Source organism: Gallinula chloropus, assembly GCF_964237585.1.
Source record: "Gallinula chloropus genome assembly, chromosome: 2".
NCBI lineage: Eukaryota > Metazoa > Chordata > Aves > Gruiformes > Rallidae > Gallinula > Gallinula chloropus.
In genome coordinates, this window is record NC_140086.1 from 64,302,912 (window position 1) to 64,320,497 (window position 17,586).

The 17,586-nt window shown below is 43.1% G+C and overlaps 2 protein-coding genes across 2 annotated transcripts; one reads left to right on the plus strand and one right to left on the minus strand.

Annotated features, from left to right (window-relative positions):
• Positions 1-3,910: 3,910 nt before the first annotated feature.
• On the minus strand, positions 3,911-9,840 carry TDP2 (tyrosyl-DNA phosphodiesterase 2; the record flags this gene model as incomplete). The annotated part of the gene is made up of 7 exons (XM_084280565.1): positions 3,911-4,553; positions 5,317-5,487; positions 5,875-5,993; positions 6,451-6,542; positions 7,915-8,082; positions 9,411-9,502; positions 9,580-9,840. 7 exons carry the CDS (start codon positions 9,838-9,840, stop codon positions 4,272-4,274), a joined length of 1,185 nt encoding a protein of 394 aa, XP_084136691.1. The 3' UTR covers positions 3,911-4,271.
• Positions 9,841-9,909: 69 nt separating this feature from the next.
• Positions 9,910-17,305, plus strand: ACOT13 (acyl-CoA thioesterase 13). The gene is made up of 3 exons (XM_084260453.1): positions 9,910-10,025; positions 14,220-14,404; positions 16,584-17,305. Exons 1-3 carry the CDS (start codon positions 9,945-9,947, stop codon positions 16,738-16,740), a joined length of 423 nt encoding a protein of 140 aa, XP_084116579.1. The 5' UTR covers positions 9,910-9,944; the 3' UTR covers positions 16,741-17,305.
• Positions 17,306-17,586: the final 281 nt, after the last annotated feature.

Sequence of the window (17,586 nt, forward strand, 5' to 3'; positions counted from 1 at the left end):
TGTACTGACTGTAAAGACACCACAAATAGCTGCAAGATTTTATTTTTTCATTTCTTCTGCAGGGAAGACTATTCACTTGTATACGTCATGCTGGCACTTTTTGAACCATCTGTGCAAGTACAGAGAAGGTTCCTTAGAGTGTGTGTTCGTTCAGGAGATACCTCCCACCATCTCAGAGAAAGCACTGGGAAAAGGATGAAAGCAGCAACTGTCCCTGTTTGCTTTGCTTTCTCTGCAGGGCAGTAGCTGATCCAGTGTCTTTGACCTTCTCACACACAGGCTGCCTTTTGTGTTGAGCGAACAGGACGTGGCTAGACCCATGCAAACACAAAGGCATCAGAGCAAGCAGCTCCTGCTCCAGAAACCCAGCGTCAGCTCCTGTTGCCTACTCACTGTCTGCAAACTCCAGAAAGGCTATGAAATGGAGGAACAGACCAAGAATGCAGGATTATCACAGATGGCTGAAGCTAAAATGGTATTTTCTTACTGAGCCAATTCATGCTTTTCATAACATTGACGAGCTAAAAGGCTTAACAGAGATGAAATAATAGGCTGAGTGTGCTGTAATGCTATCTAAACACAACAGGCTGCCCAGAGAGGCTGTGGAGTCTTCTCTGGAGATATTCAAAACCCACCTGGAAACAATCCCATGCGACCTGCTGTAGGTGACCCTGCTTTAGCAGGGGGGTCGGACTAGATGATCTCCAGAGGTCCCTGCCAACCTGTTTTCCTGCAGTCTCTCAGTCTGTCATTCTGTGCACCATGTCTTCAACTGGATTTTGTACTGGATTGCCTGCCTCAGGGCAAAACCACACTAAGATATGCAGAAGTGATAATGCAATCTTTGTGGGCTGATACAAGTGAAAATCATGCCATCTGCTCATCAAAGCACAGCTCATCTCTTTTCTGTGTAATTATTGCCACCTTTTATTTTGTACAGCAACCATAACAATAGGCTCTGTGGGTGTTGCCATAATGCAGGTTATTGTGTTTGTATTTTGATCTAGTAATTTTGCACATGTCGTGTCTCTTCTTTTATCAAATTGACCAGATTCCATGTGGTGTGTGTGACGTGTGAGTTTAATCTTCCATGCAGTTTCTCTTTGTAAAACACTTTTTTATTAGCTATGATTTCAGATTATTCCCCACAGTCAAAAGCACATTTACTCTTCAGGTATGTACTTTTAATCATGATAACGTAGTTTACTGCTGCTACTGTTGTTTTCCCTGCTCCTATTTTTTTTTTCCTTTTTGTTTTAATCCATCTATTTCTCATTTACCTCCCTAGATGTTTACCATTTCTTTATTTTGTTCTATGGATATCTCTTTTACTGGATCCTCAGAAGAAATTACTTTTCTTCATACGTGAATCAAAACATTAATAAAATAATGCCTCCAATAGTACCTGATTTCCACAAGGTCCATTGTTGCTGTTGATTATTAATAGGAGAGAATTCTTACTGTTTCTCACACTCCCATATTTAAGACCTTTGGGATGTATAGGTGCCATCATATTACTGAATCAGGAAAGCAAATAAAATCACAAGTTTTGGCCCAAGGAATTTCTTTCCTTCGTTTAACTTTCTTGCTTCAGTTCAGCAGATATTTTACCTTTTACAACACCAATTAAATTAAGAGGCAAATTAATTGACTCTTAAGCAGCAAATTAATTGAGCTCTGACTGCCCTTGATTGTCAGCAATTTGTATTCTTATGAAGTGGCTTAAAGTATATTTAATTAAAGATGTGTTGCTTCACATCCAAGAGTCAGTAAAACATTCAATACTTACATCATCTTAAATTCATTTATTATCACTTTTTCTGTAGTTCAAGAAGCATTTGAAAGGTTGAGTGCACAAAATCCTCATTCTGAAGGAATGACTAGGCCCTAATTGGGTTCAATGTAGTCTTTCTCTTGCCCATGTTTTGGAATGAATTGGCCCTTACAAAGTGTTATGTCTCTGCATGTGCCTAATAGAAATACTATGTTGCCATTCACTGTCTATTGCAAAGGCTAAGAGAGGCTGTAGATCAGAGGAGGGATCAGTTAGTTGTAAATGCATCTAGAGTTTAGGCACCAAGTTGCACAGTGCTCTGAACCACTTTTCCTCTGATCTTTCTTTCCCCCAATTAAAAAACAATCTTAGAACAACAGCATTCAGCCTTTTTTGTATCTTCCAAAATAGTCCAGAAGGTGTAGCCACATAAATGAAACCATAATGCAGGAGGTCACATAAAATCAGCATTTCTTGGAATGAAGCGTGAGTTTATTGTGCTTTCCCCTTCTCAGACGTCTTTAGGCAAGTTAAATCACACAGAATCACAGAATCGTAGGGGTTGGAAGGGAGCTCCAGAGATCATCAAGCCCAACCCCGCTGCCAAAGCAGGTTCCCTAGGACAGGTCACACAGATAGGCGTCCAGACAGGTCTTGGATATCTCCAGAGAAGAAGACTCCACAACCCCCCTGGGCAGCCTGTGCCAGGGCTCTGTCACCCTCACTGGGAAAAAGTTCTTCCGCATGTTGGTGCAGAACTTCCTGTGCTCCAACTTGCAGCCATTGCCCCTTGTCCTGTCTCCACAGACCACTGAAAAGGGGCTGCCTATTTCTCCCTGCATCCCATACATAAGATACTTATAAACATTGATCAGACCCCCTCTCAGTCTTCTCTTCTCAAGGCTGACCAGCCCCAGTTCCTTCAGCCTTTCCTCATAGGGGAGAGGCTCCAGGCCCTTAATCATCTTTGTAGCCCTCCTCTGGACTCTCTCCAGGAGTTCCCTGTCTTTTTTATACCAGGGAGCCCAGATCTGGACACAATACTCCAGGTGGGGCCTGACCAGGGCAGAGTAGAGGGGGAGGATCACCTCCTTTTACATGCTGGCAATGCTCCTTTTGATGTGCCCCAGGATCCCATTGGCCTTCTTGGCCACTATCATCCTTCACCTTCCCCACAGGTCCTTTAGCTGTACCTACTGGGTGGGGGGAGGCAGCAGTAATGAAAGCAAACCCCATGACCTTTTTCTGAAGGCTTTTAGTGAGGAAGGAGAGAACATGCAACCAGACAGCACGACTATGCCAGACTCATTTGAAACAGAGAAGGAAAATCCTGGCAGTTGGGGGTATTTTTCACTTTTCTATAGGCCTATTTATTTGGGAAGAGAATGAAGAGATCACAGGCCCAACACAAGCTAAAGAAAGTCATTGATACATTTTTTCCTTTTTTGTGAAGCTGAATTATTATTTAAAAAGGGGGATACATTAGGAGTAATCAGGATGTGAGGATTTGGGCATCATTCCTGGCACAGGCCTCTCTCTTTCTCCTTTAGTAAAAGGAATTCGACGATTGATGTTTAAAGAAGCAAAAGCAGATCTGGAGGTTCCTGCAGCTGATTTCTGTGGCGATGCATGAACATCCTCAGGGTTATCTGCTTGTTTAGCGAGGTCACCTAGGCCTCATGTTGAATCAACAGAAAGCTTTAAATCAACACCAACCTCAGGCCTCCCAGTCCTGGAAGGCAGAGGAGCTGGTTAAGGATCTGACTATTCATCATCCTATTCAGGAGACGTTCAGGCTGGACTTCAGGATGCATTTCTTTACTGAGATAATAGTCAAACCCTGGAACAGGCTTCCTAGGGAGGTGGCTGATGCCCCAAGCCTGTCAGTGCTTAAGGGGCATTTGGATAATGTCCTTAACAAATAACTTTTGGTCAGCCCTGAAGCAGTGAGGCAGTTGAACCCTTATTCTGTGAGAATCTAAGAATTCTTTCCTCAGCTCCTTTACTGTCTTTCCTGAAGGGGTACATAGGTACAACACAAACTTCAGAAGGTAATACAAAACACCTTAAAACAAAGACAGGGTTGTAAAGTGCGATGGAAAGGGTTACAAAAGAAACAAAGCAAGCACAATAAAATATTCTTAAAATAAAAGGGCAGCATTTATTATAAGATTATATAACATGCCAAAAATAAAAGTGTCTTTTAAACTACTCTGTTTATGAACCATATTTACAGGTTTTTCCCTCCCATTTTAAAACTAGAAGTTTTTGTATTTGTGTACATTCTTAAATAATAAGATTTAAAAACGTGATTCACAAACAGATGCATACAATGAAGAAAAGGGAACCCTGTGTTGAAGCCATTCCAGCAGATGTCGAGAGCAGAGAATGCTTTAGGGTTTGAAATTTAAATACAAAATCTAAGAGGGTAAAAGTAGGGTGTAAAAGCAAGAATAAATAACCTTAAAATTAGCAACTGAAGCCCAGGGAGTGCGGTCTATAATATCAAATCAAAATTACACAGAATACCCCAGTGATCACTAGGAAACTTGCCACAGTCTAGCTTTTCCAACCCAATTAAGTCCATACTTCGTGGTATAATATGTCCTCCTTCAGCTGCGGGCCGAAAGTAAACGCGGTCAAATCTCATCTTGCACTTGTACCCCGCGTCCAGGTTGGTGTTGGACTGGGTGTCCCAAGTATAGCGGCAGTGCTGAGGTTTACCCAGGAACTCCCAGATATCCGTTACGTTGTCAGGTAATTTACCTAGTTTAGTCACCTGAAGGCAGAAGGGGGAGAAGAAAATCCACAAGACACTGAATTTACAAATTTTACCTTCAGAACAAGAACTGAATTGTCACAGTATCCCTGGTATTCCTCAGGATGTTCTAAGGCAGGACCAATTCCTGTAGCGCTTGCTAAACCCAAAACACGTTACAAAATAAACGTTCAGCTCTGAAATTTTCAGGTATGGGAGTCAACACAATGTTCTCAGAATCTATGTCATTCCAGTTCCCTGCAATGTAATTTGATGATGGAACACTGACCTTTTAGTAATACTGCATAAATTTCCCTTTAAGTATGAGCAGGCAAAAATTATTTGTGATTTTGAATGTCTCAATGATGGGGGATTGATTTTAAACTCCCCAAATATACCTCTGCAGAGCACCCACTTCTTTCACTGACTCTACAAGCATCACCTCTGAGAACTCAGAGTTGAGCAAGTGAAGATTGGGTTCTCAAAATGAGAAGATACTGCTGAAGTCAAAACTTCCACTAACCTCTGTATCTTCTCAGACACAAATACTCCTAATCCAGCATTTTGCTATTGTGGGTGGAGGAGGGACACAACTCTTCATATACATCACCTCAGCTATAGCAACGCCTCAGCACAGCAGCTTCTAGTCACACTCCCACTTTTTAAGAATAAATGTTGCCAATTTCTGGTCTAAGCAACTCCTTTCTCAAAGACAGCAGAGAAGCCTGACAAGATTTTGCCAGAATACTATCTCAACGTAACAAGGTGGCTTGTTTCTACTTACCTCACTGTCTCTGAGGTTTGTATCCCCTCCAAATATAACAGTGGTGGACTCTGACTCCTGCTGCATTTTGTTCAACACTATTTGCAGTTGCTTCATACGCTCCTTGGAGTGGTTTTTAGTGCTCTCCAGATGAGAGGTCATAAGGCAAATTTCGTTACCAGATATGCTCACCTGTGCATGAAACAGAAGCAGTGTTACCATCCACAGCATAACAAGAAGTTCAAAGACAAAAATCCAATCACAAAGTAAGTTACTGAATCACAGAGCTCTGGTTAGTATTAGTTTTACACTGAAGGGGCCTAGGGAAGGATAACCTCAGAGGTTATGAGACTTGAAAATGAAGTACAGCCAGAAGCTTACATTAAAAGTAAAGTTTCTGGCTGTACTTCATTTTCAAGTCTCATTTTTAATGATTTGTTAGTATCAAATGCAACTGGGTTTGTACATTCAGAGAAGTATTTTTTCCTGTTTGAGCCAGCTGTAAAGCCAGTCCAGGTTTTCCTGGGATTTTTTTGCTTTGAAGGCAGAAACACAGTGGTTTAGTACATACTGACTCACATGCACAACCAAGAGGTTCCTCATCATAGAGGTTGTTGGGAAAGGTATTGTCTCATGCTTCAGTAGCTTCACTCTTGATTTCTTCAACATTATGGCAGTGAAATAGCCATCTATGTTACCTAAAGAGGAACAAGGAAAGAAACTTTCGATGGTATCTTCTGCCAGGCCGTGAAGTTAAAAGTTCTGAAAGAGACCTTTGTGCCGTCACCTGGGAGAATCAAATTAATTTGCAAGATATGCAAAGACATTAGTTAAGCATAACAGAAGTGTGAATTTTTCATATTTTTAAAAATGAAATATTTAAAAAATTACTTAATCTATGTCACTTTCTGTCAGGCTTTCAAAATGCAGAAAAAAATAAAGATAAAACCACCAGGCAAGCAAGTTTTTCACATGCATAATTTGTAACAAACTATATCCCAGTATCAAAACACAGCAAGTAATTTAAGAGCTTCCTTCCTGACTCTACTATTTTCATTCCTACAAATGGCCAAGAGATTTTGGCAAGAAAGACAGAATAAAACCAAACTTATTCTTTCCAATTTCTGCCTTTAGAAACTGAGGGTTCCTTCTTACCTGGAATAATAGTGTAACTGCCTGCTCTCATCTGTAGAAGATAGAGATATGGTGGGATGACCTCTTGTAAAAACACGACATCTGGACTGTATCTGAAATCAGCAAGACAAGATTTTAAATTAACTGGATTTAAGTTACCTGAAAGGTAGTACTGTTACAGTCTTGAGGCCACATGGAACAGGGTCAGGGATTTCAGGTGCACCCGGTCCTTGTCTTCCTAGATATTACAAGAATATTTTAAAAATAAAAGAACTCTCTCCACTGGATTTAGTAGCATGTAGACACATCCCCATTGTTAAAAGGGAGGAAACGATTATTATTATGAACATGGAACTGACATGGTAATAAAAACCATAACTGTGATATAACTTGATCTTATGAACATATGCATGTGTTTCATATCCTACATGCACAAAGAATTCAATTTAGGCAGCTGCAAAGCAGTTTTGTGACATGTTTTGCAGCATCTAAGTTTGCCAGTAAATTCCAACCACCGCTGCCTTCCCTGACAACAGATCCCCTCAGGTAACCTGCCATTCATTTCCTCCAGTCTCATTGGTACGAAGTTCTTATTTCTCAGAGCTGTGCAATCAGTAACAGTTCATGTGGGGCAGCAGTCCTTACAATGCTGACTTAGACAGGACTTTACACCTATTCCCATTTTTTGCTAGGCTGCTGAAAAACCCTACCCTAAGCAGGTGAAGGGCAAACCTAAGGCCTTAGGGAAGAAAAATGCCGTCAACCTAGATTAACAACATCAAGTGAAAGTTGATTTAGTTATGGACTTTCTGCTGTTTTAAGAGAAACTTAAATTATCCCTTGTTTAAATCATCTAAATTACAGTAACTTACTGCATTAAGATAAATCAATTTACATAACTGCTAAACTGTTGCTAAATATATTCACAGGGGGCTTCCTCTGATGGAACTACAAAAGGTAATCACAGATTCTAAAGCTTTTAGAACACTGCACATTTTCTTCTTTTATAGAGAAGTAACAGTAATGGCAAGAGAGCCACTTTTCACATTTCACTAAAAAAAAAAAAAGAGTATCTTTTTTGTTATTTCAATCAGTTTGCTTTAGCATGAAGTCATTCATACTACCAGAGAGACAAACAAGTTTCTTGCAGTTTTATCTTCTCTCATGTACAGGATGGAAGCATGAAGTATGCTTCTGATGTATGACTGCAACTTGATTGCTATCATTCACGATTTACACAAAGAAAAGCTTTTTAAAGTTGCCATCGCAAAATATTTAACCTTTGGGATGCTTCACAGGTTCACAACATTTTCAAGCTGCGTATCAATTTTTATTCAGTTACTCTGGATTTATAGAGTGACTCTTATTGTGGCATCTAATGTCAAGACAATTTGGGCATGAAGATTTGAAAACATCTAAAACAAGCAGCTTGTTTTCTCCTTTAAAGCTGGGCAGCTGACAAAGCAAAGATGAAGCTATACTTACAATGACAGGTAAGAACAGACTCCTCTGGCGCGTTCTTTTAGATGTCCTACATCCAGCCCATCAATGTTCCAGGTTATCAGTGAGAAGCTGCTGTCATCTTCTTGTTGCCTTGAGTCTACACTACTGACACCAGCATTACGGGCAGTTTCATCTGCTGTGAGGTCAATACTATAGAGAAAGTTTGTTTGTCAACATATATAATACTATTCTTCATGCAATTACCTCCCCCGTTTTCTAAAGCAAAGTATTTTAGACCCATCAGAACTTACTGATGGCCATCTAAAACTTTCCAACAGAAAAGTTAATGTTGATCTCAACATAATTTAAATGGGTAGTAACTAAAACATATGGACCTTGGTCATACAAAGCCTTAGTACCCAGGTGAAGGGTTTTTTCTTCCTCCTTATAGACACAAGGTAACATTTACCATTCTGACCTAAGTTAATCAGAGGGCAGTATAATCCAAAACACTTGAGTAATTAAACTCTTTCCCAAAGCTAGAGGCAGGCCATGCACATTAGTTTTTCAAACACTTTCCAACACATTAAAAACAAAGAACTGCAGCTCAGACTTGCCTTGATGTGCCCATCCTTGTAGCACAGAAGATTCCTCCAACTGCCAAACCCTCTGGAGAGGTACATGCATAAACTCACCCTGTGACAAATTAACAGTCCTTCTCTTTGGGAATATTCACCCCAAATCCCAACTCAAAAGCACAGGCCTTGTACACCCTTTTGATGTGATAAAGGCTGAACAGCACTACAAAAGTTTGACTGCCCAGTGCAGGAACTGGTCAGGGTCTTGTGTTGCTATAGAGAACCTGACTCTACCTGCTAAACACATGGTTAATTTTCTTTACGTTAATTTACTTAATAGCATATGATATGGTGGCGTGTTTTAGACTTGTATGAAACAGTGTTGACACGGCTGTGTTAGCTGTGGCTGAGCAGCACTTACACAGCGTCAAGGCCTTCCCTGCTTCTCCTGCTGCCCCACCGGCAGCTGAGGGTGGGCAGGAGGGGACACAGCCAGGACAGCTCACCCCAGTTCACCAAGGGGATATTCCCTACCAGCAATAAAAGCTGAGGAAAGGAGGAGGAAGGGGGAGCATTCAGGATTACGGCATTTGCTGCCTCAAGTCACTATTACAACTGATGGAGCCCTGCTTACCTGGGCACAGCTGCACACCTGCCTGCCGGTGGGAAGCTGTGAACTAACTCCTTGCTTTGCTTTGCTTGAACGCATGGCTTTTATTTTCTTTATCAAACAGGCTTTATCTCCCCCCAGGAGCTTTCACACCCTTATCCCTACAGCTCTCTCCCATCCCGCCCGGGAGAAGTAAGTGGCAGTGCAGGACCGAGCTGCCCGCCGGCTTTAAACCACAACAGTGGCCCGACGCAAATCCCCTGAGTAACGGCAAAGCCGGGAACAAGGTGCATTAGGGAGTGTAGCTAAGGCTGTGCTGTCACCCCCCGCCCTGGGTGGGGGTCGCCTACCTGCTGCCGGGCTCCGCGCCGGCCGGCGGCACCCCGCTTGCCGCCTCCTCATTCTTCTCCGGCGGGGGATCGAAATAGGCGTTCAGGGCTCTCTGAAACACAGGGAGGCCGGTGGCAGGGCAAGGGCCGGAGGCAGGGCAGGGGTGGCCGCCGCCAGCCCCGGGCATACCTGCATGTGCCAGCCGTTGTCGGCCAGGAAGGTGTGCGCTACCGCCGCGTCGCTGCTAGTGATGGTGGCGAACTCGGAGCACAACAGCCTCCTCCGCTTAGCGAGGTGCAACGCCTCTTCATCTTCTTCCTCCTCCTCCTCTTTTTCTTCCTCCTCCTCCTCTTTTTCTTCCTCCTCCTTCGGAGGCGGCAGCAGCGGCTCTTCCGCCGGCGGGCAGTGTCCCGCCTCACCCCCCTCCCGCTGCCCCATCACCGCCTCCATGACTCGCCCTCCGCGCGGCGCCGCGGGAGGAAGCCGGAGATAAGCCCCTCCCAGCGGGTTGCTGTTCCGGGGCGCGGGCGAGGGGCTCTTGCAGGGCTGCCGGCATGGCGTTCACGCTGGAGGGCCTGAAGGAGGCCATGAAGTACATGGTGGAGTCGCAGGGCTTCGACCGGGTGCTCCGCAAGGTACGGCCGGGCGGCAGGGAGCGGGCGGCGCGGCCCCCGGGGAAGGGCACGCCGGCCAGCTGTGAGCAGCAGCGCCTGCTAGAGAGACAGCGCTGCGCCCGGGCTGGAGCTGCTGGTTTAAAAGCCGCGGGTTTCCCCTCTTCCAGAATAAAAGGCGGAACCACGCTGGCGACTGGCCCTCGGGGTGAGGAAGCCCCGCTCTCCTGCCGGGACCGCTCCCGCCTCAGGCCGGCGGCGGGTCGGCAGAGCCCAGGCCCGACTTGTCTGTTTTGTTTCTGTATTTCTGTCCCCCGCAGTGGTAACAGGCGGTACGAAACGCAACTGCTGTTCGGTAACCCTTTCTGCATACCCGAGCTGCCTTCCAGTACCCCTCTGCATACAAGTACCGCGCTGAATCACCTTCCTCGAGTTATTTAGTAACTGTTGTTATTCCCTCTGTGGCACCTGCCACTAAGCTAACTCCCGGGCTTGGTAACTATTAATTACATTGCTGCTCTTCTCTGTTTTAAAACAGAAAAGTAGCTTGCTGTGTACTCGGCATTGGTGAGGCGGCACCTCAAGTGCTGTGTCCTGTTCCGGGCCTCTCGTTACAAGGACATTGAGGTCCTCAAGCGAGTGAAGAGAAGGGCAACCAGGCTGGTGAAGGGGCTGGAGGGCAAATCATATGGGGAGCAGCTGAGGGAGCTGGGGATGTTTAGCCTGGGGAAGAGGAGGCTGAGGGGAGACCTTATCACCACCTACAGTTACCTGACAGGAGGTTGCAGAGAGGTGGGTGATGGTCTCTTCAGTCAGATGACAGGAGATAAGACAAGGGGAAATGGCACAAAGCTGCACCAGGGCAGGTTCAGATTAGATGTTAGGAAAAAGTTATTCACTGAAAGAGTTGTTGGGCCTGGAACAGGCTGCCCAGGGAGGTGGTTGAGTCACTATCCCTGGGTGTGTTTAAAAGACTGGTAGATGAGGTACTTAGGGATATGGTTTAGCATAGGACAGAAACATTTGGATTCAGTGATCCTAAAGGTCTTTTGCAATCTTGTGATCTCACACCGTAAGCTGAAGTCAGGCCACGAGCACTTCCAGTGCTCTGTGAGTTTCTACACAGGGCTTAGTATAAAGAAATGTGTTTGACAGGTACGGCTCTGACAAAGCTCTGTTATGGTCAAAAAAGCAGCAGTGATGTTACTGTGTTATTTTGAATTCTGTAGTGGGCAGTAGTGCAGCTGACATTGAAACGTGCTAATTCACCTAACAGTCAGAGCCCAGCATGACTGATGAGCAGACATCCTTTACTGCAGCTCTGGGTGCTTAGGGGATTGCTCCTCCTAAGGCACACCAAGCTGTAGGTGTAGCATGTTTATATAAGAGCACTGCATACATATTCAACACGTTTCTGGGAAGTCTAATACATATTCATAGCTATTCCCAGAATTGGGGGTCCCACCTTATTTCTTCCTTTTATAGTATTTCCACCTCTCAACTAATTTGAGATGAGGGGCGCTCTTCCTCATCCTTGTCTTGAAGGGTCACAGCTTCATGCCATTATACTCTTCAGTTCATTGAAGTTCATGGTTGGTCTGATCTCCACATGTGCATCCATCCACAGCAAGAATTCCTCTTCTGCTTACCTACAAAGTTTTCCTCCTCAAGGCTAAACTAATCGTTTTGCTAAACTAATCATCCTTATCCATAGTTTTCTTGTTAGTAAGTTAACCTAATGACATAATGCAATCAATTTAAGCCACATCTTTCTCAAGATGCGCTGCTTACTCAGGGCTCTTGTTAAGTTCTAGCAACAGTTGGTTTCACAAAGGTCTTTTTATTAACCCTTTGCATCTCTTCACAATGTTCTTGAGTTCCTGGGCAGGGTGGTCCCATGAAGCAGTTTCAGTGTTCCCATTACATTTCACAACACCATTTAGTTTTTATCCATTTGTGTAGCCAGGACATGAAGTGTTGCAGTTTATATATCAAAGAAAACCAACCATCTCACAGTTGATATGTTTTGCATTGTAGAGGAGCAAATGTAACATTGGAAGCAGTGCTTTCATTAACAGCTCCATAATCTGATACAGTGATATAAAGTAACTCTTTGCAAAGCAACTCTTATTGTCTTGTTTCTCCAAGACATTTTGGTCCTCTATATAAAAAGTGTAAAGCTTTAAGAAGCTCATTTATTTATAGAATCCAATTGGTTCTTAGTCACCTCTTCACTGCGATAACTTCATTCTCCTTTACTTTAAAATCCTGCTAAGTGGAGAGGAAGAGCAGGATTTCAGCTCATCAAGGTGGCTGGCTGGAACTGAGCCTTGGGAGGCAGGAGTCCTCCCTTGCTCTGGAATATTTCTACACTTGTTCTGCAATCTCCTTCTAGAATGACCACGCTACAGGTTTAATCATAACAACAATAAAAGTACAGTATCATTTGAATTTTAGGTGTCTTCTGTTTTTCTGGGAGACACCTGAAGCCTTTCTTCCTGTAACTGTGACTCAAGATTTTTCCTGTGCTGAGGAAGACAGATTTTAGTCTGAAACTTTTCACTCCCAGCATCAAACTTAGTTTCTGGCCTAATTCCAGTGTGGTATCTACATAGGGCTTAATGCCTCCATGTTTTAAAGCCCTTTCTTAAAAAGAACATAGTGGTGGAAGGCTGGAAGGCGAAGCAGCAGACTGTTCACAGAGAGACAGACGCGTGGGAGGACAAGCACAGGAGGGCTGTGGGAAGCACAGACCAGCAGCTCCCGCTGCGTAAGTCCTGGAAGCGCTGGGGTACTGAACTATTTTTGTCAAGGAGAGCAGGCAGCAAGTGCCAGATCAGAGCAGCGACAAATGAAACCAGATGCTTTCCTTGCCTTCCTGATGGATGGGGAGCACTCCCTGATGGTAGTGGAAGCCATCTGCTCCCAGTGTCAGGTGTCAGTGCTAAGTCCTCACTAGAAAGTCTGCCAGAATCTCAGGCCTTGAGTCAGCGCAGCGCAGCACACCCGGGTTAGGACTGGGGATTTTCATTGATCAAGGTGCTGCTTCTGTATTAGGGCACTGCCTCAGCCATTTCCCCTCTGATTAATTCCAGCTTTTTTCCATCCGTAGGTGGACTGGGTACTAACTACATCCTTTATCTTAGTATGGCTTTCTCTGAAAAATCTGGGTAAATTTGGGCTTATCAGAAAGGGAGGACATTGGCTGAAACCGAGCTCTTACACTGGACTGTAAAGAAGGAATAGTGAAACTGAAAGCATTTCAACCTGAGTTTCTTTTAAGATCAAAAAGATTTAAATCAACTCAGCTGATACAGTATGGAAACATCTAAGTTAACTTTTTTTAAAAACTAGAAAATTAGTAGGAATTACAGTAAATACTGTGCCCACATTTCACTTGTGACAGTCTGAAGGTACTTCAGAGTTTTAGTTGTAGGTGTCGATGTATATGCTGAACTTACCCCAGTTTTGCATCTGCTTTCGGATTTTAGGTGAAGTGCTACTAACTGAAGAAACTTGGAAAAAAATATTTTAAAATCATGAATTGCAGGAACTCCTTGGTCTCAGAAATCCAGCTTCCTGTGTGGGTTACAGGGGGAAGCATGGTACCAGAGATGTACCATGGTTTTTCTCTGTAACACCCATGGGCTGGAATAAAAGTGTGTGTGGAAGTCACGATGCTGTAATGCGGCCTGGTACAAGCCTTGGATACTTCAACCACAAGTATGAATTTCAGTTCAGGGAGGCAAATCTGATTAGCATTTCCAGTGCTTATATCAAAATACTGATTCTTACTGAGGTTGCTCTAGTATAATGATTAATGAATTACTGTCAGTCACACATTTTGTGAGCTAACAAATATACTGTCGCAATTTACCCCTACACACAGTGCTCTCTCTAAGCTGGTTTATCAGTCACCGATTCAAGCAAAGGAAAAACTGAAGAATGCTGTCTCCTAGGCAGACCCTGAAGTTTTGTTAACTATTTAAACTGCCAGTTCATCTGCTCTAGAAATACAGACTTTTCTAAGGCAACAATCTTCTGCACAGGATTTATGGAAATACTGAATGTGACAGTTGAATTGCTGAATTTTCCCCTCTTTAAATTTGTCTCAGGAGTCCATAATTAAACAAGATTTACTTTCTGTTTGATTCAGGGCAGTATCAGCTGTTGGTACTGTTGTCAGTAAGCTTTTTACTCCTTTTTTTGGTTATACAGATGAAACTTCTTTCAGCAACTCCTGGAAAAGTTGTTTGTGAAATGAAGGTAGAGGAGGAGCATACGAACAGAGGTGGCACCTTACACGGGGGTTTGACAGCCACACTTGTGGACGTGGTGTCAACAACAGCGTTGCTGTACACAGAGAGAGCAGTGCCTGGGGTCAGCGTGGACATGAACATCACGTAGGTATCAACCACCATGTTTTAGCAGAACATACTAACCCTTCTTCCACTAACACCATATTGTATGTCATTTCTGTGCTGTAGTACCCACTTTAAAAAAACCTAAAGATGCTTTCTTTGCTTTCAGAAATCTTGTTTTGATAAATTAAGGAGGGATTGTATTTGGGGACACTGCCATTTGGTTGCAAAATCAAGGTGGATTTCTGTAAGCATTTGGTACGTGTGTTTTAAGAGAGCATGCCCATTCACAGAACGCAAAGGGATGTTGTTAATGTATAAATTTTAGCCTTACAAAAATCTGCTGTCTTCAGTTGTGAAGATACGTTAAAGTGTGTCCTCCAACACCAAAATCTAGGGTAAGCAGCTTTCTATAAACCCTTTTTTAGTATTAGTCCATAATACGTTAAAACGGGAAAAAATACTAAACCAGGAACTATTTTCACTCTGTTTTGTGCTCACATAGAGGGTGAATTACAGATTGAATCACAGTTACCCACTAGAGGAAGATGCCTTGGCTCTTGGTGATTTAAAGATAGCTTTATATATTGAGAACAGTCTTTTCCTGTAATGCAAACGTAAAGTATGGTGTCTTTTTGCAAAAGTTGTATGAAACCTTAGATCACACTATTATAGCCTGTCACCTTTGCTTCATTTCTTCTAATGAAGGGGTGATCACTAATTGGAACAGAAGTAATCCTACTTGGAATAACTAACATAAAGCATTAAACATCTTGGAGAAGTAACCCCTCATCAAAGCTGTCAAAAAAACCCCAAACAGTTAAAAATCCTTCAGAGTCTGTGAGGAGTGTTCTGCATGTTTACCAGGTTCCCTACTTTGCCCCAAGCACCTTCCAATTTTTCCTCTGGGCAGGTGGGACTAGAGCCTCAGTTTAAGCCTTATACTGTTGCTGTGATGGCCAAGAAATTACTGGAAATGAAAACCTGAAATTCCCCTACCCCAGTTTGGGGTTTTTTTCTCCCTACACTAGTATAACAAGAGGCCACCATCTGAATTATTTACACCATCAAGGATGCCTACCCAATTACATGAGGGCCAAAGTCTTAGGAAAGTGCTGTCCCTGGAAGTGATCCAAAATGATGGAGTAGGGTAACCTTCAGGAAGCATTACTGAAGCAGCATCAATAGCCTTGTTTAACCCAGACCACTGCTTCCATGGAACAATGTTCATTGCTATAATGCAACTTTTTTTCCTTTCTGGGAAAGAGCTTTTTAAAGGGCTGTCACGAGGAAGCTATTTCAGTGATGGAAAGAACAGAGGGAAACAGAGAAACTTTTTTTTTTCAGAGGATCAGCAGCAGCCTCTGACTGAAACAAGACTGAAACCCTGCCCTGTCAGCTAATGGGGCATGTGCTGTGTCAGCACGAAGTGTGACTGACATACCTTTGACACAGTGTCATGTATAAAAATGGATTGGATAATGAAATTTATCTCAGTAAGATTTACATCCAGCAATTACACATTCTACTCTAACATTGGCATATTATTCCCTTACTTCAGATCATGGTTGGATCATGTTGCTCCTAATTCTTTGCAGGCATTTTGCAGGGGAAATTCTTCCTAATCCCTGTGGAGTGTTTTTAAAAGCACACCCTCCTACTCACACAAATAAAAACACGTGTTATCTGACAAATGGAAAGGGCCTTAAGCCTGGGAGGTTTGAAGGCCTCTCAGATTTCCATCACTTTTCTCTGCCGAGGGTCTGGGAAGCAGTTAACCTATGCTTTGGTTCCATGCAGACATGACCTTTGTAACAGAGACTTTCTGCAGTTGAACCAGCCAGGCTGGTTTAGAAAGGCTGTAGGGAGGAGCCAGCAGTGGCCAGAGTAGGACTTGGAGCTGAAGGTTTATCAGAGTTCTTTGATACCCCATTGTTTCTGCTCCGAAGTGTAACAGAACCTAGTTCCTCAGAACCAAGCCAACCGGTTTCTTCCCATCCTCAGTTTTCTCAGCGAACTCTTATGCTGAATCACCACTGCAGTACTTGGAGGAACTCAAGGACTTAATTAAAGTGGGGATTTGCAAGCAGGCAGTTAGAGGGGGATGTGTCTTTATTACTCACCATTGCTAGTTCCCTTTATGATAATCTGAATGCAGGAATATTCTTGGATTTGTGCTCTTGTACAGCCTCTGACCTGTTCATTTTGTTCTTCATTGAAGATACACTTCTGCTGCTAAGATTGGAGAAGACATACTGATTACAGCTCAGATTTTGAAGCAAGGAAGAAATATTGCATTTGCCAGCGTGGATTTAACAAATAAGGCCACAGGGAAGTTAATTGCACAAGGTAGACACACAAAGTATATAGGAAGTTAATGTAAGAAATTAATTTTAAAAAATAATGTTGGTCTTAACCCCATATAAAATTATTTTCTCATCGATGTGATAAGATACTATCTGCACAAAGTTGTGATAGTCTATATATAAAGTCAATTAGTCTCACACACATAATAAACGAACAAATTTCTTAATTACCATCAGAACTGTTACAAGCCTAAAATTGGTGCCTGTTTGGGGATGAATAACAGGGTGCAGTAGCACAGGGATGTACCCAGCTTTTTTTTGGTCAGGAGAGCAAAAGGCAAGAGCCTTTGGACCAGCCAGATGGTTTACCAGCATGACAGTGTTTTAAGAGATCTCTGTTTTCTTTGCCTGTGGTGTTGCCATGCGACAAAGCAACCGTGTCTTCAGGCCTGTCACAGTCACAGCCAAACAACACTAGACACGCTTACAGTCTAAACTGCTTGCTGTGCAGGATGGTAGTATGGAGTTCCTGTAACTGTGTGAAACTGGTTTGAAAGGACAAAGCAGGCTAACACAGAAAGAATGTAATTTAGTGATGCTGTAACAAATTTCAGAATCATTCAATAAAGCTTTTTGAAACTACATTCCTAAAGTGTGTTTAGTGGTTTTGTGATCTCCTTGCAGCCAGTGAAAGCTTGCCAGCATGGAGTGGCTGAGGGAGGGGTGTGGTAGCACACTTGTACACAAGTTCACCTGAGATTTCATCATCATCTCCCCGTGATTCCTGAATGTTAAAACACAAGTGACATCATCAGGGTTTTTTCATCTTTACCTACCTGCAGTTCTGTCTATTTTTAAGAATCATCAGCTGAGAGCCTGAGATGTATCAAAACAAACTTGGTGAGGCTGAGCCTCAGG

Coding starts and splice junctions, on each gene's coding strand:
- ACOT13 (XM_084260453.1), top strand. CDS start 9,945: ATGGCGTTCACGCTGGAGGGCCTGAAGGAGGCCATGAAGTACATGGTG. Junction 10,026..14,219: donor TCGACCGGGTGCTCCGCAAG/GTACGGCCGGGC, acceptor TTGGTTATACAG/ATGAAACTTCTTTCAGCAAC. Junction 14,405..16,583: donor AGCGTGGACATGAACATCAC/GTAGGTATCAAC, acceptor TCTTCATTGAAG/ATACACTTCTGCTGCTAAGA.